At 39.8% G+C, this 23,681-nt stretch overlaps 1 protein-coding gene across 1 annotated transcript; it reads right to left on the reverse strand.

Moving 5' to 3' along the window:
- Positions 1-1,198: 1,198 nt before the first annotated feature.
- LOC114311728 (E3 UFM1-protein ligase 1 homolog) lies at positions 1,199-22,358 on the reverse strand. Its single transcript, XM_082876046.1, has 21 exons — positions 22,333-22,358; positions 13,480-13,534; positions 13,135-13,401; positions 12,994-13,021; positions 12,906-12,916; positions 12,470-12,535; positions 12,263-12,366; positions 12,089-12,172; positions 11,544-11,637; positions 11,398-11,454; positions 9,998-10,054; positions 8,992-9,057; positions 8,844-8,912; positions 8,645-8,737; positions 8,489-8,554; positions 8,071-8,117; positions 2,709-2,772; positions 2,227-2,304; positions 2,053-2,115; positions 1,755-1,847; positions 1,199-1,528 (listed from the first exon to the last, which is right to left on the reverse strand). The coding sequence occupies exons 1-21, from the start codon at positions 22,356-22,358 to the stop codon at positions 1,427-1,429; spliced, it is 1,590 nt and encodes a 529-aa protein (XP_082732172.1). The 3' UTR covers positions 1,199-1,426.
- Between the last annotated feature and the right edge of the window lie 1,323 nt (positions 22,359-23,681).

The raw sequence follows: 23,681 nt of genomic DNA on the forward strand, positions 1-23,681 counted from the left end.
ATTTTATTTACTTTTTTTTCTTTCTCTTTTCAATCTCTTCTCAAATTCATAAATCAAACAGAACATAAATGTTTTTTTTCCTCACCTACGGTGTAGGGTCCACATCTAGTATGAATCTCACATCCTGTAGAATTTCAGATACACATTTGAGTAACCATCGTGAGTGGTGACCTAGTTGAGAAAGTATCCACTAGGGTGACCTAGGTTCAAATTCTTAGAGTGTGAAAAATGGCTAGATTTTCAGTTAGCTCTTCTTGAGATTTTGCATTGTATTTCGATCGATTTTGAATTCTTCTGTGGCGTGTGGCTGAATTCCATTGATACTTTGGTGGTGAGTCCCTTTCCATAAGTTGGGTTAAATTTGACCGACAACTGACTATTCTGAGATTAGGGCCTACGGATGAACTGACTATCCTGAGGTTAGGGTTTACAGATGCAGTGATGATACCACAAAATAATTTTTTTAATTTTTGTTCAACAAAACAAAAACAAAAGCACATTCGAGTAGTTTTGGGCAGGTTTTGAGCGCTTGTTCGATTGCACATTGTACGGATTAACTAAATGTTATTATGCTTGCTAGTAATAATTAGAGAATTCATGTGAACGTATATTTGTTTGGTAAATAAAAGACGCTATTGCTCAAGTCAAATTCAGACATACTTTTTTATGTGGAATGGAATTTTGTCCTGTTTTTAAACAAAACAATAATAATAATAATAATAATAATAATAATAATAATAATAATAATTTTACTCCAAAAAAATGAAAGGAAAAATTATAAATCCATGGTGCCTTTACAAAATATATTTACAAATTCATACAAAAATTTATAACTTTAATTATTAAAGTTGATCAAATTTACCATTGTACCATTGATTTGAATTTTTTTTGAAAACATGCACTGAATTATAATTTCTTCAAAACAAAATGTGTACCGGGTCGAGATAAGAGATGAGTAGGCCAATTTTAATGCAATATAAAAGTGTCCTACTAATGCATAATATTTATGTAGATACATACCTATAAATGTAACACAGCAATGCTTGCATCACTAGTGTCAATATTCCACCCTATCAACTCGTGACTGATGTAGTTGCAGAGTGCAAGTGCAAACTGTGTATGATTATGAACTAGAAGATCTCACTTATGTTCAGTGAAAATAGGAAAACCTCTATCTGGAACGCTCTACACGTCAAAAAATCAAAAAAATACTCAAAAAGTTTGAACTTAGGTGTGATGGGTCACGGTCAAAATAAATCTGACACACATTACAAATTTTAAATATCTTTATTAATAATATATATATATATATATATATATTTGAATAAATAGCATTGCTGATTAGTATTATGCCCACTACATAACTAATCTAAAGTTGCTTCCTGTTGTCAATTTGAACTTCATGTAGTACAAAATCTATGCTGATTCAGGATTGAGAAGTGCTCACGACCAAGCCTTTCAACGCTGGCATTAAGCCTTCCAGGAGCTCCCTTTTACTCAAAATTCTATCGGATGTACAGTCTTCATCCTAACCACAAAGCAAAATCATTTGTAAAATAGCAAGTGATCAGCATATAAAATAAAACAGGTCTGTGATTTACCGTAGTCTCACAAACAATGATTGTGAAGGCATACTAGTGTTGCTAGAAAACAATTTTGACTCTATTAATAAATAGAAGAGAACTATAAATGAATAGTATCAAAAATTTACTTCAGAGGGCAATTGAATTGGAAAAAATGCAATATTAACTCACATCACCAGTTACAGCAGACATGAGTGCTAAAAGGGTCACAGTTGCACTATGGTAATCCATTAAGATCTTGTATGTTGAATCATCTAATTTGTCCTGCAACATTGACCCGAGCTTGAGAGACAAAAAAAAAAAAAAGGAAAAGAATTAACCAACTCCAAAATACTATTTGAGTCTATATTTCGTGTACCTTGCATACTGATTGTGTATGTAGTCCCTACATGATTTCAGGTAAATGGAAAATACACTATAGTCTATAGACCTTTGCTTCACTTTGAATAATTACAAAGACAGTTCATACCTTCAATTGGGAAACAGCAACGAAAATGGCCCTCCCAGGGGCCTGAAGAGCTTTATTGTGAACCTAATAAAGAAAAAAAGAAAAAAAGGAAAAAAAAAAGTTCAGAACAAGTAAAAGAATGAGTGCCTTTATATAAAAGTAGGTAATAGCTTTAAAAAGTGAAAATTGATTGACCTGTATATAAAGTAGGGATACAACTTTTGCGAGTAGTGACACTCGGTCAGTTTCAGCAGAAACTTGAGATGTCAAGTCCTACAAATAAAAGAAAACTTATTGCATGTGAATTACTATGAAATTTATGCTTACATGTCTATCATCACTTGGACGTGAAGAATGAAGGTAACCACTATTTTGATCATAGATCAAACTTTACGTTTACAAGAAGAAAATAGGAAAGAATAAAAAAATAACTTCAATATAGCACATCATCTCATAGTTCTAAAACAGTTGCTAGTACAATAAAGCAAAAGAACATAAGAAAATAATGTTATGAACCCAATGTGGGATATGAACCCTCGCCGACTATTTTTCCAAGGGCCCATGCTATAATCCTCAACATACAGGTTAACACTAGGATTGCCTACTTTTAGTAATGCCAAGAATTAACGATTTTGTGTGTGTGGGTGCAAGTGTGGCGAGAGAGAGAGAAGGCACACCTTGCGATACGAGTGCAGAAGAGTTCTTTCTAATTTTTTATCAAGTTTTTTCAAAGTTAATCCACTGCAGATATACACAAACCAATACGTGTGCTTAGTGCCATTCTGATAGAAATGTCTCATAAGAAGATGTTAAATGTATAGATGAGAAGAAGAAGAAGAAGAAGGAATAGAACAAGAGAAAGCTGCTGTAGATTATTGATTCAAAACTTAGGGTTTCCTCCTTACACACAACTACTTATACTAATAAGAATAATACATAAAGACCAAACTACCCCTAACACTTAACACTCCCCTCAAGTTGGTGCAAAGATGTTTCTCATGCCCAACTTGCAACAAATAGAGTGAAAGACTTTACTACTAAGACTCTTAGTAAAAACATCCGCCAGTTGATCTTCAGACTTAACAAAAGGCATACATATCACACCCTTATTCAATTTCTCCTTAATGAAATGTCTTTCAATCTCAATATGCTTAGTCCGGTCATGTTGAACAGGATTGTGTGCAATACTAATAGCAGCCTTGTTGTCGCAATACAAAGTCATGGGACCACTCCAATCAAGCCCTATATCACTCAACAAAGATTGAAGCCACATTAGTTCAAATGTTCCATGTGCCATAGCCCTGTATTCAGCTTCAGCACTAGATCTAGAAACGACCCCCTGCTTCTTACTACGCCATGTGACTAGATTTTCCCCTACAAAAGCACAATAACCATATGTAGAGCGTCGGTCATTTATAGAGCCTGCCCAATCTGCATCTGTGAATGCTTCTAACCTCAAGTGACCATGATTAGAGAACAAAATTCCTTTTCCAGGGGCAGATTTAAGGTACCTCAAAATGCGATAGATTGCATCCAAATGAGGTACACGAGGATCATGCATAAACTGACTCATTATTCCAACTGCATAGGCAATATCTGGATGAGTATGAGAGAGATATATCAGTCTTCCCACAAGTCTTTGGTACCTTTCCTTCTCCACAGGCTCACCAATTCTACTACAAAGATGATGATTAGTCTAAATTGGTGAATCAGCTGGTCTGCAGCCCAACAGGCCCGTTTTCTCAAGAAGATCTAGAATGTACTTCCTTTGAGAAATAAAGATGCCTTTGTCAGATCTAGCAACTTCAATCCCAAGGAAGTATCTCAATGGACCAAGTTCTTTTATCTCAAACTCCTTGGCTAACTGCATCTTGAGATGGGTCACCTCTTCCTCATCATTACCTGTCACAACTATGTCATCCACGTATACAATAAGCACTGTTACCTTATGTACATTGCGTTTGACAAACAAGGTGTGATCCGCATTGCTTTGCTGATACCCAAATCCCAGCATTGCCTTGAGGAATCTACCAAACCAGGCTCTAGGAGATTGTTTCAAACCGTACAAAGCCTTCTTTAATCTACAAACCTTTCCAACTGTAGCCTGAGATGAGAATCCTGGAGGTACATCCATATATACCTCCTCCTCCAAATCCCCATGAAGAAAAGCATTCTTCACATCTAGTTGTTGTAGAGACTATCCCAAATTAGCCGCACATGACAGAATAGCTTGAATGGAATTCATCTTTGCTACCGGGGCAAAAGTTTCTTGATAATCTATTCCATATGTTTGGGTAAATTCCTTGGCCACTAGTCTTGCTTTGTACCGTTCAATCGTCCCATCTGCATTGTGTTTAATGGTGAACACCCACTTACATCCGACTAGGTGTTTCCCATTTAGAAGAGACACACCAACTCCCATGTGTTATTTTTACTCAAAGCTTACATCTCTTTTACCATAGCTACCTTCCACTTAGGATCATTGATGGCTTCTTTCCAACCCTGCGGAATACACACAGAAGAAAGGGACGAAACAAAAGCACGATACGTAGAAGACAACGAATCATATGACACGAATTTAGAAATAGGGTGTTGAGTACAAGCTCTAACCCCCTTTTTGAGAGCAATAGGAAGACTCAAATCATCCGTAATAAGACCATCAACAACAGGTGAAGAAATGAGATGAGGATCATTACCTTAAGAGTTAGTGGAAACTGGGTGTGGAACTGGCATAGGAGATGATGATTGACTTGGTGGCATAAGAGAAGCCGGCTCTTTCTGACGCCATAAATAAGTCTTAAGATTAGCTCTGTCCAAACGACCACCGATATCCGACTCCCCATCAACAGAACTCCTAGGCTCCCCCTCACCACAAATAACAGTCCGTTGAGGAGGAAGGAAAAAAGACAACTCATGCTGAGATGATGCCGTCTTATCCGCAATCTCATCGATACCACGCTCCCCCTGAGGAGATGGCGGAGGACCAGGAAAAAAAGACTCAGATTCACGAAATGTGACATCCATACTAATATACAACCTATGAGAGTGAGGGTCATAGCATTTGTAGCCTTTTTGAGTAACAGAATAACCAAGAAAGACACACCGGACAGCCTTAGGATCAAGCTTCCCACGAGTCCGAGGTTGAAGATGAACAAAACAGACACTACCAAAAACCCAAGGCGGAAGAGAAGAAGTGGGATATGTCACAGGAAGAAGCGCAAGAGGAATTTGGAAGTGGAGAACACTAGAGGGCATACGGTTAATAAGATAAGCCGCGGTAAGAACCGCATCCCCCCAAAAGGACTTAGGAATGTTCATGGTAAACAAGAGAGAGCAAGCAACCTCAAGTAGATGGCCATTCTTACGTTCAGCAACTCCATTCTGTTCAGGAGTGCCAACACAACTAGTCTGATAAAGAATGCCATGGTCGTCGAGGTATGCCCGGAAAGCGCCATCAACATACTTAGTCCCATTATCACTCCTAAGAATTTTGATAGTAGCATTGAAGAGATTGGATACCATTTTATGAAAACTTTTGAAGCATGAGAAAACTTCATTTTTTGTACGAAGTAAATAAAGCCAAGTCACACGGGAATAACAATCAATGAATGTGACAAACCATCGATAACCAGAGGTAGAAATAACAGGGGAAGGACCCCATACATCGGTATGAATAAGAATAAAAGGAAAAGTACTTCTTTTATTAATTAAAGGATAACAAGTATGTTTATGCTTAGCAAGCTCACAAGCATCACAAACAAAGTTATTCCTAGGACAATCACGAACTAATAAAGGAAAAAGTTTCTCTAAAATGCTAAAGGAAGGATGCCCCAAACGGCGATGCCACTGATAAAGGAGACGAAGGAAGGAGCCAGAAGTGCATTGAAGAGCCTGAGAAGACAAAGATGAGGCAGGCATGGCATCCAGAAAGTACAGACCACTTTCTGCTCTACCACTGCCAATCATTTTCCCCGTAGCCAGTTCCTGAAAGACATAATGAGTCAGAAAAAAGGTTACAGAGCAATTGAGAGCAGTAGTAAGGCTACTAACAGAAAGTAAGTTAGTTGAAAAATTAGGAACATGAAGACCAGATGAAAGCGAAAGTAAAGAGGTGCAATGAACAGAACCCTTGCCGGAGATAGAAGATAAAGTGCCATCAGCCACTCTAACCTTATCTCGCCCAGAACTAGGTGCATAAGAATGGAAAAAACTAGAAGTACCCGCCATGTGATCGGTAGCACCGGAATCAATGATCCAAGGAGACGACGAAGAAGCACTGAGGGCACTAGCAGGAATACCTGTGTGAGCAAAGTTGGAAGAGACAAAAGAGGAAGGAGCTAAGGCAGATGAAGAATCAAGTCGAGCCATCAAACGTCTGAGAGTGTGAAGCTCATCCGGGGAAATAAAACTAGCATCATTCGTAGTCTCAGAAACATGTGCTTGAGGACGAACCCCACGACCATGACCACGGCCTCGAGTAGGGCGGCTATGCAACTTTCCCATAATACTCAGACTTCAACCGGTCCCGATCAACCAATGGACCCTTACCACCACCTGGAGGCAGAAAAGGTGGAGTATCACGTGACTTGGGGCCGACAACCATCGCTGACCGATCCAGAACAGGAGCATGCACCATAGCACTACGACGACTCTCCTCCTGCTGAACCAGGGCATAAGCCTCACACAATGTAAGAAACGGAAAGCGACCCAACACCTGAACCCGTATCTGATCATACTCCATATTCAGACCAGCAAGAAAGTCATACACCTGCTCCTTCTCCACAGCTTGCTGAAACATAGTGGCATCCTTGGAGCAAACTGGCTGGAAACTCTGGTAGAAATCTAGCTCTTGCCACAAACCACTCAACTCAGCATAGTAAACTGCCAGAGAGCAATCCTTCTGATCCAAACCCCTAATCGTCTTACGCAATTTATAGGCCTGTGCATCATTCCCTTGTTGAGAATACATTTGAGAGGCAGCTATCCAGATCTTGTGAGCAGTATCCATCAAGAGAAAAGTCCGACTAATGGTAGGCTCCATAGAATTGATGAGCCAGGTCATAACTAAAGCATTCTCAGAAATCCATTGAGCAGATAAAGTACTATCCTCAGTAGGTGGCTGGGTATTACTACCAGTAATATAGCCAGTCAAACGCCGGGCGGCAATCGCAAGACTACAAGAGCGGGACCAAATCAAGTAATTAAGACCATTAAGTTTGACCGGGCTAATCTGGAGAGAAGGACTATCACCAAGAGTCAGACCACGACTCAGTCCACTCTCCTCCTTGCCCTTAGAGTCCTGACCCAAGCTGTCAGCCATGAGATGAGAAAAGAGGGTGCAAAAAACACAAGCCGGATATCAAACAAGTTCACAAATCACCCAACCAGCACACCAAACACCTTCTAAGGCTAAAACAGTCCAAAAGAAGCCCAGAACAGAGCAACCAGATCAACTACAAGTCAGAAAACCGAAGCAGAGCATCTGAACAACGATAAAAATCCAAGATAGGGCCAAAATACATCAAACCAGGGACAGCAAACCCTTCTAGGGTTCCAGTCGGCTCCCAAGGATAGGAGAAGAAGGGACAAAACCAGAAAAAAAGGGTCAAACAGTGATTTTCGAAAAATCACCCAATTTTGACGAAAAATCAAAAAAATTAGAAAATTCAATCAATAATGACCAAACAATCAAAATGAGATTATAGGGTGATTACCTATTAAATTTCGAACATACTGTAAATTTTTTTTTTTTTTTTTGGCTATAACAGACGTACCAGGAACAATATGGGGCTCTAAGGAACAATCTTCAAGGAGGAAGATAGTGCTCTGATACCATGTTAAATGTATAGGTGAGAAGAAGAAGAAGAAGAAGAAGAAGAAGGAATAGAATAAGAGAAAGCTGCTGTAGATTATTGATTCAAAACTTAGGGTTTCCCCCTTACACACAACTACTTATACTAATAAGAATAATACATAAAGACCAAACTACCCCTAACACTTAACAGAAGACAAATGGAGTAAATAAACCAGCTTCCCTACCTTTCCTCAGCTATGTCTCTCAGTGTAGTCATAAATGTTTCCACTTGCTGCAATACACAACATTAAGCTATTAGAGTCATTGATATGACCTGAATATAAAATGATAAGCAATAACAAAGAGTTCTCTGAATGAATCAAATCAATCCCTCACAGGATGTAAAGAGAGTAGTTGAGATTACAGCTCTCCCCCCCCCCAAAAAAAAAACAAAACAAAACAAAAATGGTACATAAAGTAAACCACTAAAATAGGCGAAGATGCACCGACAGAAAAAAGTTCAGATAACACAAGAAGAAAGAAATTACACACACCTACACTCATTCCCACCTAAAATTCACCCCACGAAAAGTACCAGAAGCCAAATATAGACACCAATTATTAAAAAAGAAAGAGAGGTGCTTCCTACAAACAGCAGCTAACCTTTCCTTCCGAAGCTTCAACTACTGCAACAGCCTTAACTGAAAGAGGTCCTGGAAGGCTCTTTGCCTGTAAAAACAAAAGAAGAAACCAAAAAATTACAACTCAAATTGGTTGCAAAAGTAACTGAACTTTATTAGGCAGCAAAATATTCCATACAAGAGTTAATCTCTCTCCAGAACTAAGTGATGCGGGTTCTGAATTTTGAGATTCTTCAACTTCAATTCCAGTCTTTAACTTGTTGAGCATGTCCTACATTGGAAAAACACTTGGTATAAGGCCTCCTGTACATCTCAACATGGATTTTGTCCATTTAGACGAAGTAAGCCAATAAGGGGAAATGGTGCATATGTGCTACCAGATTAAGTAAGAGAGTGTCCATCATAGAGGTAGCTGTGGTTCTTAACAAATGTCTGTGCAAAATAACCTGTGCATCATAAAACACCTGTTTTACTATTGTATCATCAATAGCAATCTATTACAATAGAAATAGCAGAAAAACTTACTGAGGTTGATTGGTCATCTTCAAACAAATCTAGCGCCTTTTCATATAGCTGCATATTTAAGAAAGACTACTACCAGCAAATATTGAAAAGGGCAAAAGAAGTCAGTTTGCCATAGTTTTAATAGTATACTCTCTAACTTGAAATGGGTGAAAAAACCAAAGAACAAAACATAAGGTGCTTGAGTTAAGTATTAGAATTAACTAAAGAAAGAGAGAGCAAGAGCGAGAGAACACCAACCAAGTGGTCCACTTTTGTGCCAAAACTTCAGCTATCACGTATATGAAACTAAATCTTGATGTTGATGCAAAATGTGGCTCTGTTTGGTTTCATTTTCAGAATCAATTTTCTAAATTTTTATTTTTGAAAAACTAGAAATTAATTTGATAAAGATAAACACTAAAAAATATTTTTCAATTTTTAAATATTATTTCCGCCCTCAAAAAAGGTAAAAGGTAAAACCATATGAATATGATGAGTATTTTTTTTTACAAGTAATACATTCAAATATCACAAGCAGAACCATATGAGCAACATGAAGATTTTGGGACAGCAATTATAATATTCTAATGACAAAGTAAGCTATTTTTCCCCATCCCCAAAACTTCAAAAAAATAAACTCCATAAACTATTTGCTAAGTAATTGAGTCACCAAGTATAGAAAGATAATCCACATCAGTCCCCTCTCCTAAGTCTCCTGACCCCTGTGCTCTTTCAAATGAAAGAAATGTAAGTTTAATTAGTACTTTTGGGAGATCTGCCACCCATTAATTTTGCACCTTCTAAAGTCTCAAAGTTGATGGAGTTTTTTTTTCTCCCACTTATAAGTACAAGAAACACCATGTCCCAACCAAGACTTGAACCCCACCATTTCCCCTTCGGAGGGTGGCAAAAGATACACTCACAAGTCACGCCAACAGCTGGTGGTAGCCTCACATAGTCTCATCACACTGATATGTACAGTTCATCTTATGAATTTTTCAAATTATTTTAATTTAAGGGATCTCACCTGGAATACAAAGCATATTTTGATATTGTCTACAGTACATGAACACCAATCCAATCTCTATCTGTGCGGGGGCAATTTCCGCACTATGAAGAAGGGTTGAACTTCGTGGATAAACAACGTGCTTTGGGAATCGAAGATCTGCACAGAATAACAAACGGTGAGGCTGCCCGACCGGGGTTTGGTCGGAAACCCCTCCGATGATAAAGTCAGTGACTAAGGGAAAGGAAGATGAGAGAATAGTGTGTATGTGTTGAGTGTGTGGATTTTCAGATCCCTTGAGAGTGAATAGTGTTCACCTTTTATAGGAGAAGGTTGTTTGTCGTTCAAGTCCTTCTCTCTCCGCCATCTGTCCAATGTGTCTTGTTCGTGGTCGTCTCCCATTGGAGGAGGACGACCACTCCGCCTGACACTGGGGTACAGGTCTGTTTTGTTTGTCTCATTAGCGGACATCTCTCATTGGAGGAGGACGACCACTCCGCCTGTCATTCAGATGCAGGTCTGTCATATATGCACATTGTCCCTCTGTACCTCCATGTCTCCACGTTCTGTTCATACAAAGGGAGAGGAGCAGAGTTGTTTGTCTCTTGTGGGTCCAAGAAAGATCGTCAGTGAATTAGCCTTCTTTGAGTTGGCCTACTCTAGAATGGTTGTCCAACCAGGAGGTCCAACATGTTGCTCAGCCCACTTCAGAGTGGTTGTCTGTCCATCCAGGAGGTTCAACATGTTACTCAACCTACTTCGGAGTGGTTGGCTGCCCGTCCAGGAGGTCCACCATGTTGCTTGGCCCACTTTGGAGTGACATTCGTACATTGGGCCGAGCTCCTATGATTGTCTTGCTTCGGAGCAAGTGTTGGCCATAGGGCCGAGGTCCAACCTAGCTCAACCTCGGAGTGAGCATCGCATTGGGCCTAGCACCAAGACTTGATTAATTTTTACCCACTTCACTATCCAAATAAAAAAATAAGAAGAGTTAAGGATCCTGCCATGCCGTGATAACCACTTTAGCTGAAATCTGCCGTAAGGATGGAGGTGTAATATGAGAAATGTCAGAACTTTATTAATGAACTTTTTTATTCCTTAACATCACCATAACAAAGCACAAAACCACATTGAAGTAGACAACTGAACCCCTTTGAACTTTTCCAAGTTTCACTTTGTTAGCATGTAACTTTTACACCAGATGACAACACCAAGCCATTTGATTCACATCCATCAGCTCTAAAAAATGGTCAAACTGGCTTCTTATGCCAGTTTGAGAACAATTCCTCATGTACGAACAATGATAAAAACATTATGTGCACACATAATAATTGGTTTATATATATGTAAAGGCTCATATGTGACAAAATTAACAACAAATTTAGAATGGTTCCTTGTAATTAGGGGGCTAGTGGTTTTACCTTGACAAAACCTGCACTGACAACATATGACTCTCCTAAGAGAATTGCTTTATTAGACTGAAAAGCAACATAAAACAAAGAAGTAAATAGAACATACCAAGAGATTAAATGCATAAGCAAATAGTGAAAGGGTAATGGAAAAACACCTTAAGGGCCACCTGAACAGATCGACAAAGGGACAAAATCTTAGATGCATCTTGGGATCCAAAGGATGCAAGTAAAATTAGAAGTGAATCAATCCTGCAGTGGTCCAACCAATTAGGTCTGAAGAAAAAGTATTCTACAATTAGGTCTGAAGTAAAAGCACTCTATAACTGCATTCACGAACCACTTTACAAAATATCCTTTTATATTTAGTCATGTGCTCTAGAGAAGCACCTCAACCCAATAAACACACCAAGGCAAGGCAGCAATAAGAAAGGGCATTCATGGGACATAATCTGATAATATTATGATTATCAAATAGAGATTTATTGAATCGAACAGCTTTCAATTGGGGGAGACGGGGTTTAGAATCACGAAATATCTTTAGATATCAAAACCTAAACAGCCATCTGCCATTTAACCAAGCTAATAAAATCTGGAGTGCCTGAAATGCATATCTGAAATGAATGGGTTGCCCAGTACATGCCATTTTAATGCATTCTAATCATAAATCATCTCAAAATCACTTTAAGTAATTTTGTAGTACATGCCATCAAATAGAAAGGCAGCTAAAGCAGCAAAGATGCTGTGCTTTTCAGGGCAGTAGCTATGTCCACATCTTCTGGAATTACTTCAATAATATCCAATGAGTTGACAAAATAATTAAAGAGAGAATCAGAAATACAAAAGAGAATAGGCCATGCTAAAGTTGGGCCCTTACCAGCTACCGCGTTCTATGGCATCCTCTGTAGCAGAATCCAACATTTCAATTGTTGATGGATGAACAAATATGGTAACTAGAGGAATACCCTCAGGATATCTGGACTAAATATGCCAACAATTTTGATTAGATAAAAACTAGAGAAGCATCCTTGAATACGTAGTTATTCCGCAAACAAAAACAAATAATATAACAGTATAAAGATACCTGCAGGTAATGAATGGGCTGGGGAATTCCAAGTTTATGCAGTAAATCGTAGCTGATGAAGGAATTCTGCATTGGGAAACCATACCAAACAATAAATTAAGAACATATAACCTTCCAGAGGCACACCGATCGATAGAAACACAGCAAAGCCATAAATACACTCCAGTCACTTCATTCTTAATGTGCTAGGCGATAAGCTAATGCATCCCACTGTTAAGAGATTCGAAAACAGGCTAATAGGGCATTGTTTGCAAAAACAAAACGCACAGCCAACCCATTAATGCGTTTCAATTTTTTATATTTTCTTTTTCTATTTCATCACTCTTCTCACACTGATAGGGAAATTTGAATATATATATATATATATAAAATGCACATATGAGTACCTTTAATTTTTATGCTTATATATGTATTCTTTTTCCACTAGAATGCTCACCTCTGGTGTATCTACCAATAGATCCCAAGCAATGAGAAACACGAGAAAATAAAACATGAGAAACAGGTGCAAAAATATGAATTCAAACCTGACTCTTTTTGAGCAATTGCAAAAACCTGTTGCAGAAACCCGGTCAATGTTATAAGAAAAAGAAGACGGATGGTGATAGATAAAAACTACTTATATATTTGGAACCAAATTGATAGAAACAATTAATGGCATCACATACTGTGGGTGTCCAATGTACTCTTGCACGAAGTGATCCAAGAATCTCACCATCCTTCACCAACCCATTGAACAATGTTTGGAAAAATGAACTCTCAACAGCCACACCACTGGCTCCATCCATTTCATGCAATAACAGCTGCAACGAGCTCCACAATGTTGACAAATTCATCGGAACAGTAATACCCCTTGCAGTACCACGAACCATTGCATTAACACGTGCAACATAAGCAGGAGTATACAATTGCCCACCTTCAAGTCTACCTTTTACCTAAACAAATCACACAATTCAATGAAGTTTACAAAACCCAACTTAATTTTCATGACAGTGAACAGCAAATTCACATACAATTATCAAAATTAAGTTATCAATGTCCCAAGTCGCAGCTCTAACAAGTTTGCAACTAAACAAATCACAAAATTCAATGAAATTTACAAAACCCAATTTAATTTTCATGACAGTGAACAACAAATTGGCATAGGGCATATCTCGATTAGCATACCTTATGCTTGCATGCGTGCATCATTCATCTGTCTTGCATGTACCGGGTTCGGCGTATCATACAAACTGCATTATATTTCAATACTTATTTGAATACATGTATCAAAGTGTTGCATTTATATGCCATGATTAAATAGCCGAGCCTATTTAGTTGCATTTTGCATGTATTGCATTAGGCATTTTAACATAGTTAGTGTCATGCATATTTCTAACTAATTTTCTGTTTTGGCTCGGAGTACACTGTAAGTGTTTACGTTTTAGTATTGTTGCATGTGTGTAAGTGATTGCCATGATAGCATGCTTGCCATGAGGTTATTTGCTTAAATGCTAAACTGGTTGAGTGTCTGTAGGTGGAGGTTTGATTGCCTAAATTGGAACAACTGATAAATGTGAGTTTTAAGCCCACTTGGAGTGGCAAATCATCATGTTTTAAGCCCACCTTGTTTGGTGGCAAATCCGCATTTCTAAGCCCACTTGAAGGTGGCAAATTCAAACCATTTTTGAAAACAAACATTGAATTGTTTTGTTCCAATTTAGGCGATCTACTCTATACTTGTGTGCTGGGCGCATCACATAGTAATTCTAGATTAATAGCCGGAATAAGAACAAATGTATTTATAAAAACAACATATCATGTTAGTAGAGGCCGATCTTTGATCAGGCGAGCGGGGGTACTCATTTCAGGACCTTCCCCTCTCGTACCCAAGTTCCCAAGCCGAGGCAACTTTGGTGATGACGGACATGTCGCCTTTGGCATGAGTCAGGGTTTCCTAAATTTTTCAAAATAAAATATTTAGGTGGCGACTCTGAAATCTGGCAAAGCAGTCCATGTTTGGTGCTTTTTAATTAAAATCGATTTTCCAAAACGATTTGCCGAATTTGGACTCTTTAGTAATTTATCAGTTTTATATTGCACTTTGTGAGATTAGATTCAGAATCATGACAGGAGTCTGAACTGTAGTAGCATGAACCTAAATCCGCGTCCTCTCCGAAAGGGGGGCGCGCGGAGCGAGTTCGGGCGGTCTACAAGAGCGTTTATAATAAACCCTTCTGCGCGAGGGCCAAGCTTGTAATAATGTGTATGTCTTTCAACCCCACATCTTTCTCTATTTTATTTACTTGCTCATGATGGTTAGAATAGAGCATCATATTCTGTTTAGCATTTTTCATGCTTTGTATCCACTTGTCTTGGATGCATGAAGCTCGGTTCATCATTTTGACTTGCATTGTTATTGTTTATACTTCTTTGAATACGTGCTTTACTGCATGCTATCGAATTGATTCACATGCCATGTTAAGTAAGCCGAGCCTATTTAGATTGTATATCGCATGTGTTGCATTAATCATATCGCATTTGATTGGGGCATGCTGTAGACACCCCATTTTTGACCGTCCTCAAGACTTGGACGTCATCGTTTGAACACTCGATGATCATCCATGCACGTGTTTGTTTTGAGTTCCCAAAGGTCTCGGCTGCTTTAGGATCTCTCAACTTGTCTGTTTTGTGCTTGGTTGTGGATCAAGGACTTGTGGTTTTGTTTCTGAGGGAAGAGGGTGTCTTGTTGGCCATCCCCTCAACCCATCGGCTAAGGCATTGTGCCATCGGCCATGTTTTCTTGCCATCAGACAAAAGTGGTGGCTGATCGTCACTTTTTTGGTCGATCAGCACTTTGTTTGGTAGATCGGCCATATTTTTGGGTCGAGACCTTTCCATCTGCTTTTTGCAGATATTTTCTGCCAGCTGTGGGCACAATTCCCATCCTCCATACACGTGTATGGAGGGATTTGCACCTTGTTCTAGCTTCTCCAAGAAGCTTTGGAATTGAATTCCTATAAGAAGGGAGCTCCTCCTTCCTTCTCAGGGGTTCTGAAAATTGGATATAGAAGTGATATATCTCTCTCTCTTTCTATATCTCCCCCTCTCTCTATATTTGTGTGTGTGTTTGTGCCTTAAAGTGTAAAATCTTCTTACTTTTGCACTACAACACCTAGCAATACACCATCCTTTTGTTATTGAGGTACTAGGGAGTTGGTTTTGGTGTTCTTGGTTTGGTTTGAACCCAGGAAAGTTACTGGAGTAGTGTTCTTGAAGGTGTTCTTCAAGGGTGAGCAACTAACCTTTTAATCCCCCATTCTTGCTTAAGCTTTTGGACCTATTTGTATATCGTTTTAAGCTTAGCTCTAAACTGTAAAAATTTCTGATTTTTCATGCTTGTGAAGTTTGTTTAAGGTCACTTTTTGGTTGGGGGTTGTCTACTCCCTTTTAGGCCTTGTTTTGTGCCTTCCCTTTTGAGCTTTGGAACCCTCTTGTTTTGACCTTCTCACCACTGAAATCCAGAGGATTTTCAGTGTGGAGAAGTGGTTTTGGAGTCTTGAATAGGAGAGGGACACCCCCCTCTCCTTGTCTCTCATATGCTTGTATTGTTAGCTCATAAGGGTAGCATGTTTACTTAGCATGTTTTGGCTTCATTTCAACAAGTATTTGGTGTTATTTGGCTATGCTATACCTTTGTTTTAAGTTGGTTTGATAGCCTCTTACATGCATCATGCACTTGTCTTGCAATCCTCTCATTTGCCTTAACATGCAACATGCGTTTGGACCATCATGCTTGCATATTTTGGCTCAACTCAAAGGAACTTTTAGTCATGTTTTACCATGTTTAAGCTCTGTTTGGTGTTGTTTTAGTCATGCATGCATTGTTTTGTGTAGCCTTGGTTCAATCTAGCTTGTTAGTTTTGAGTGTCCAAGTCATTAGCATGCATTGCTTAGGCCATTTTCATGATTTGGCATCATTTCATATGTGATTTCAGTCGATGTAGTGTAGCCATACACTTACACTTGTCACTCCTTTAATGCTTTAAAGAGTTGGTGTTTTATGCCTCATGAATGGATCATTGTGCATGCCTCCATGCTTAGGCCTTTAGGATGCCATCTCAGTAGGTTTTTGGGCTTATTTTGACATGCCATAACTCAGTTTTTCATTAATTAAGTCATGCCATGCTTGGTTGTAATAGGTGTAGTGTAATGCCCCTTTATAGCCTTGCATGCCTCTTGCCTTTCGGACTTTTGTTTTAGCTTGTGTTGGCTACGTTCGAGCATGCTTTTGGTCTTGTATTGACCTACCTTGGGACTATTTTGCTTGCCCTTGGCCCTTTGGGGCTTGCTTTGTATAGCCTTGGTGTAATCCCCTTGGCTAGCCTTAAGCCTTGAGCTTTCTTGCATGCTATGCTTGACTTGTTTGAGTGGTTTGGCACCACTCCTTGCATGATTTCAAAGCTTACCTCATTGCCACATTATCATGTTTGTCACTCCTTGCTCATATTTGAGAGTTGTGATTTTATGCCTAAGTAATAGGCCAATTGGCATGCATGCTTATTTTGCATTTCACTCCATCATTTCTTAGCATTTTGGCCACTGTTTTTGGTATGGCTAAGGCCTATCCATTTTTAGTATAAGTCCACGGATCATGCGGTTTGTGTGTTGTCACATGCTTATCGCATCGCATGTTGTTGCATGCTTGTTGTTGGTATTGTTGTTGTATGCCTATTACATTGTATGTTTGCATGTTTAGGTTGCATTGCATTTGGCATGTTTGTTACCTTAGCCTTGTGTGCATGTCTGAGTCATATTGCATTTGGCATGCTTATGTTGCATTGCATGGCTTTTCCATTGGTGCATGCATTGCATTGTGTTTGGTTTGGGGTGTCAAACCAAACACGAGGAACGAGGGACATTTTGTACTTGAAGTGACGAGACGTGCCTCAATCTTCGGTCGCCGACACTGTTGATCCAACATGATAGAGTGTGAGGTACTCATGTGTTTTGTGCATTCATTCCATATTGATTTGTGCAATTTGGCCTCTTTGGCCATCATGCATCGAAATGCGTGATTGATGGCTCGAGAGTCGAACCTTACACTCTTTTGAGTCTCAAACATGATAAGGGGTGTAGGTGCACAACATTATCTTGCAAATGTATTGCCATGCCCTTGTTTGTCCTCTGCTGCAGCAAAAGGAGCAGTTTGCAGGAAGAGATGGCAGATCGGCTATCTTTAGTGCCGATCGGCTAACAATCTTTGGCCGATGGACAAAAAAGTGGTCGATGATCCTTTTCCCTTTGCCGATGGCCATATCCTTTGGCCAATGGCCTCTCAGAATGTCCATGAGGTGGTTCAGAAGCATCACAGGAATTTTCACAGTATTCAGAGGAGCATAAGTGTGCAAACAGAGGCAACATGGGGCATGGCAACGGATTTCCGAGCGAAGCCGACCGAGCATGCATTTGCCCCTCCTCTTGAGGCCGCTTTAACTGCTTTGTAACTTAATTAATTTGCTCAATTAATTAAAGTTTTGTAATAATTAATTAGCTAGGGTAGTTGATTAATTAGTTGGCTTGTATTATTCATTCGGACCCTCCGTCGAGAGGGCGAATTTTGTAATAAGTGTGCGTGAGTGTGTGAATGTCTTCCAACCCCATGTCTTTCTCCCTTTTACTTAACCGCTTACGATGGTTAGTTCTAGGACATATTTCAATTAGCATTCTTATACTTGCATGTTTGCATTCATTCATCTGTCCTGCATGCATCGGGCTCGGCGCATCATACTAACCGCATTGTATTTCAATTCCTACTTGAATACATGATTATCAAGTTGCATCTCGCATAACATCTTAGAATAGCTGAGCCTATCTCTAGTTGCATTTTGCATGTATTGCATTAGGCATCTTAACATAGCTAGGATCATGCATTGATTTCTAACTAGCTATTATATTGGCTTGGAGTACAAGGTAAGCTTTTATGCTTTACATACTGCATGTGTGTTAGTGTTGCCATGATAGCATGCTTGCCACGAGGCTAACTGCTTAAGTGATTAACTGCTTGAATGCCTGTGGGTGAATGTTAGATTATTTGAATTGAAACAATTCATCAAAATGCGAGTTTTAAGCCCACTTGAGGGTGGCAAATCATGTTTTTCTAAGCCCACTCGAGGGTGGCAAATTTACGTCTTAGCTTACTTGCGAGTAGCACCTTCAAACCATTTTTTTAAACAAACAAACATGAGATGTTTTGTTCCAACTTAGGCGATCTAGTCTATACTTATATGCTGTGCGCATCACATAGTAATTCTAGGCTAATAACCGGAATAAGAACACATGTGCTTTTAAAAACAATATATCATGTTAGTAAAGGCCGATCTTTGATCGGGCGAGCAGGGGTGCTCATTGTATGACCTTCCCCTCTCGTACCCAAGTTCCCGAGCCGAGGCAACTTTGGTGATGACGGACACGTGGCCTTAGGCACGAGTCAGGGTTTCCTAAATTTCCCCAAATAAAATATTTAGGTGGCGACTCTGTATTTAGCAAAGCAGTCCATGTTTGGCACTTCTTTATTAAAATCAGTTTTCCAAAATGATTTGCCGGATTTGGACTCTTTGATAATTTATCGGTCTTGCATTACACTTTGCGAGATTAGATTCAGAATCGTGACATTGAGTCCGAACTGTAGCAGCCCAATGAACAAAACAGATTTCGCGCCATTCCGCACGCGGAGTTCGGGACGTTCGGGCACGTCTACACATGCATGTTTTCTAATCCTTTTGTTTTCTTTGGCTTGCCTTGGAGTACTAGGTGAGCTTTTATTTTTTTTTTAACATATAAGCATGTGTGTGATTGCTGCCACGTCATATCAAGCATATTCACCATGAGGCTAAGTGCTTAAATGATAAACTATTTGAATGCCTGTGGATGAAGGCTAATTGCTAGAATTGGGATGATTTGATCGATGTACATTTAAGCCTACTTTTTTAAAATGGCACATTCACAAACTCTTTTTCAAAAACAAACATGAAATCAAATGTTCCAGTTTTTGCAAATTAGTCTATACTTATGTGAGTCACATAGTAAGTTAGTCTAATAAATCGGAACAAGAGCATATAATGTAAATAAGAATCACATCATGATTAGTAGAGGCCGATCTTTGATCGGGTGAGCGGGGGTGCTCAATTCATGACCTTCCTCTCTCGTACCTAAGTTCCTGAGCTGAGACACTCTTGGTGATGACGAATAAGTGGCCTTTGGCACGAGTCTTGGGTTTTCTAAATTTCCCAAAATATATTTAGGTGGCGACTCTATATCTGGCAAAGCAATCCATTTTTGGCATTTTGATTCAAAATCTCATTTTCTAAAAGATTTGCCGGATTTGGACTCTTTTGTATTTATCTCTTTCACATTGCACTTGTGGAATCAAATTCAGAACCACAAGAGTCCGAACTGTAGGGCTTATCGTCTTCCAAAAGGAGCATGAAAAGTCGAGCTACAGTTTTTGGCGACTCTAGTGGGGAAATTAGAGAACTTGACTCGAACTTCATGATGTAAAAATTTATCTACACTTATATGTTCTTTGCATTGCATTTGCATTGGTGCACTTAAGTCACTGTATTTGCCATCTACTATTCCTAGACGGTTTGCCGGAGGCTTGCCCAAAAGCTTGCCAAAAGGCTAACTAGTCGTGGGCTCTGCCATGATGGAAACACAACCCTTGAATTTGGGCTACCACTATACCATTTAATCTTTCTTTCACTTCTCGGTGCTAGGTGTGGGAGGTATATTAGGTAGTCTTGCTGAGGTACCCCTTTTGACTATTTAGCCTAGCTGCATATAGTAAAGCCATAGCGACTGTTCCAACATAGGACATGATGCTCACCCATATGCAGAATTTTATGAAACTGCTTGCTTGAAGTAGTGAAACCCTAGTTCATGACAAACCTAGGACAGGGAAACCCTAACCTCTCATAGGGGTGTTTTGAATGCTTTTGTGCAAAATGTGAAATCTTTGGAAATGTGTGATGCAATTCTGGGAGAATCTTAGTCTTGAACCGATTCTTTTCAAACTTGAGGGTCATATCAGAATCAGAATTTGGATCAAAATCCAAGGGTTTGTGTTTGATGTTGGTGAATTTTCAGCAAGACCAGAACTAGGGCCAAAAAAATTGTTGTATCTTGCTTTGCTTTACCTGGCATACCCGACATCCTGATCTGATGGAGCATTTTGTTTTTAATGCTAGGTTTGTATAAGCTAGAGAAAGAGCAATACCCAACTCAGCAAAGGCCAAGCCCAATCCAACTCGGAAAGCCTTAACCTATCACAGTCCATCCAATCCCAGAAAGAACCCACTCAGCAAAGGTCCCTTCCATTGGATCCCCAAAAAGCCAACTCAAAAAAGATCCATCCAATACCAAAAGACCTATTCTAAAATCCCAATCCAGTCAAACCTGTCTAGACTAATCCAATCCAGATACATCAATTGCAAACTGGGTTGAAATCCTTGTTAGTCAGTTCTCAGCTTACACCCATCCATTTCCCCGATTGCCAACTCAGCAGACCCGTGATGGCACAAAGTCTAGAAGAAGTTGTAGCCATGATGACGGCCCAGAACTAGGGAATTTCCATGTAGGATGAGACCAATGCTGAAATGCAAAGCTTATCTGGGGCATCTACTACACATCCAGACCTGGGTCCCCTGCCGAACTTTGATCCAACTCCAGCTGAAGATTTGCAAGGTCCAGATCTTCGAGAAGGGTTGGCTCAAGCTAACCCCTGGTGCAGCCTAATGAAGAGCTTTTTCCTCTTGATATTAATGATTTCGACCCAACCTTGTTAAAAATTACTAACCTTGATAAGCAATTAAAAAAGGCACAGGGACTTAACTCCATTCCTTATATTGAGGATGGGTACACTGAGGTTGCCGTAAGGCTTCCAGACAGATTCAAAATGCCACACATTGATCGTTTCGATGGGTCGAGAGATCCTATGGTACATATCTGGTTTTTCTTGGACATCCTAAAACTGATGAGTTTAACTAAGCCTAAAAAACTCTCTTTGTATGGAAGAACCCTGTCAGGTATAGCAGCCATTTAGTATGCCAAGTTGGAGGATAAAGTGAGGCAGAGCTGGGAAGATTTGGCTGAGGCGTTTGTTAATCAGTACTCTTACAATACCCAAATTAAAATGACCACCCAAGAGCTTGAAGCAACCCACCAAAATCCTAATGAACCTTTTGTGGAATTTGTTGTGAGGTGGAGAGCAAAGGTAGCACAGATGACAGATCGATGTTCTAAGAGGGTCCAAGTACGGATAGTGGTGCAGAACCTTCAGCCTGATATGTTGCAAAAGTTAATAGTCGCTCCATTGTTCACTTTCAAAATTTTGCATGAACTAGGGATTTAGATTGAGAGTGCATTTAACAAAGGGATTATTCCTAAAGCAAGTGAACCAATAAGGAGGGTGTTTTCCGGGAGTACTAATGCTAACAGTAGCACTATTTCCAAACCCGCTGAAATCAATGCCGTCGCCACTCCAAAAACTGCCGAACCTTTTGCCCATACCAACCCACAAACAACTAGCCTAACCCAAGCTTAAGGCAAAACTGTCACCTCTCTCTATATGAGCCTAACTAGCGCACTAAAAATCCTGATGGAGAAACGGTATCTCAAACCCCTTTATCTCCAACCCATTCCTAACCCACTCCCTACTAGACATAACCCCACCAAATACTGTGCATGCCATCAGTAGCACATTCATGGCATCGATCATTGCTACCACCTGCATCAGGAGGTTCAAAATCTTATCGACAACCAGACGATAGCTCTACGTCAAGAACCCAATGTTGCCACCAACCCACTTCCCGTTCAAAACCAAGTACCTCCTTCTCATCTTAACATCATCCATATACTACCACCTACCTTCAACCCCAGCATATACATCACCCCAATCCATCTACCCAAGCCAAAGGTGTTCACTGTTAAAAGTACCAATTTGTGCATGATTGATGCACCCAATTCAGTTCGGGTACGCCAAGAGCGCCAAATGGCCAAACCCACTACTGTTGAGATGTTGGGAATGATTGAAAACCTTCAAGGAACGGTGGCAAATTTAACATTTGGGGTTTCAATCTCATCAAAAAGCTCCTTAATCTTGGGGCGAGCTGCAGTTGAAAAGGGCCAACCCGAAGCTATCTCAAGTCTGGGTGATGACAAACCAACAACAAATGGGTTTCGCTTCGATATAGCCACCCAATCCCTTGGCCAAGCTGAAGCAAGTGACAAGAACAAGGTTGGGACAAGTATTGATCCCTATGCACATCTTTGATGGGCTATTGAGACTTTAAAGGTCAAAGGGTTGAACAAGTAGCAAGTGCCACGTTGTTGCAAAGACTGTGGATGACACTTTTGTCGCTCAGGTTGAGAGCATTTTGAATCAGAGGGTAAGCCATGAAAATGGATGCTTTACCAGAAACACCCATCCTAATTCCAGTCCCAAGCCTGTGAATACCCGGCCAACACCCGCCAACCCATTTGCCAATATTTCCAAAACTAGTGCTCCATGCTCTCAAAAATGAACCTTTGCTCAACTCCATATGAGCCTAACCTGTGCATTGAAGGTACTGATGGAGAAATGATATCTCAAACCACTCAATCCTCGACCTCTTCCCAATTCTTTTCTACTTAGACATGACCCTACCTAATATTGCACATTGTAGCAGCAATGCGGTCATCATATTGGCTATTGCTTTCGCCTTCACCCTGAAATTCAAGACTTGATTGACAATAAGGTCATCACCCCACCTAAAAAGCCGAAAGCTGTCAATAAACCTCTCCCTGACCGCAATAGATTGCCACTCCGTAACATAAAACCCACCCACAGTTTGCCAACAACGAACCATTACCCTAGCCAACACATCATACCCACCAATGAGCCCAAACCCATTGTGTTCATTCCTGAATCTTCCGATTCCAATCTGAGCAAAAAGAACAAAATCCTTGAAGAGATGAAAAGTTTGCTCGATCTTGATGAGTTCAAACTTGATGATACAGTGGGCTCTGTACAGATTCTAGCACTGATGGTTAGAATGATGAACCTCAGTCTCAACTAGGGGAATTGTCAAAAGCACTTGGAAATGACCTTCTGAACTAGGGGGCATGGTGTGAAAAAGAAATTGTTTTGGACAAAGAGATGTGTGGGGACAACCAACGTAATTTTGAGGATCAATCT

The sequence above is a fragment of the Camellia sinensis genome, chromosome 6 (genome assembly GCF_055761805.1).
Source record: "Camellia sinensis isolate YWXY chromosome 6, ASM5576180v1, whole genome shotgun sequence".
NCBI lineage: Eukaryota > Viridiplantae > Streptophyta > Magnoliopsida > Ericales > Theaceae > Camellia > Camellia sinensis.

What these genes read in the sequence shown, in the direction of transcription:
- LOC114311728 (XM_082876046.1), bottom strand. Translation starts at nt 22,358, where the DNA reads ATGGATGATGTTAAGATGAGAAGGAG. An exon ending in GAGTACATTGGACACCCACA is followed by an intron (nt 13,022 to 13,134) that starts GTATGTGATGCC and finishes TTTCTGCAACAG; the next exon opens with GTTTTTGCAATTGCTCAAAA. An exon ending in TTGCTGTTTCCCAATTGAAG is followed by an intron (nt 1,848 to 2,052) that starts GTATGAACTGTC and finishes TCAATGTTGCAG; the next exon opens with GACAAATTAGATGATTCAAC.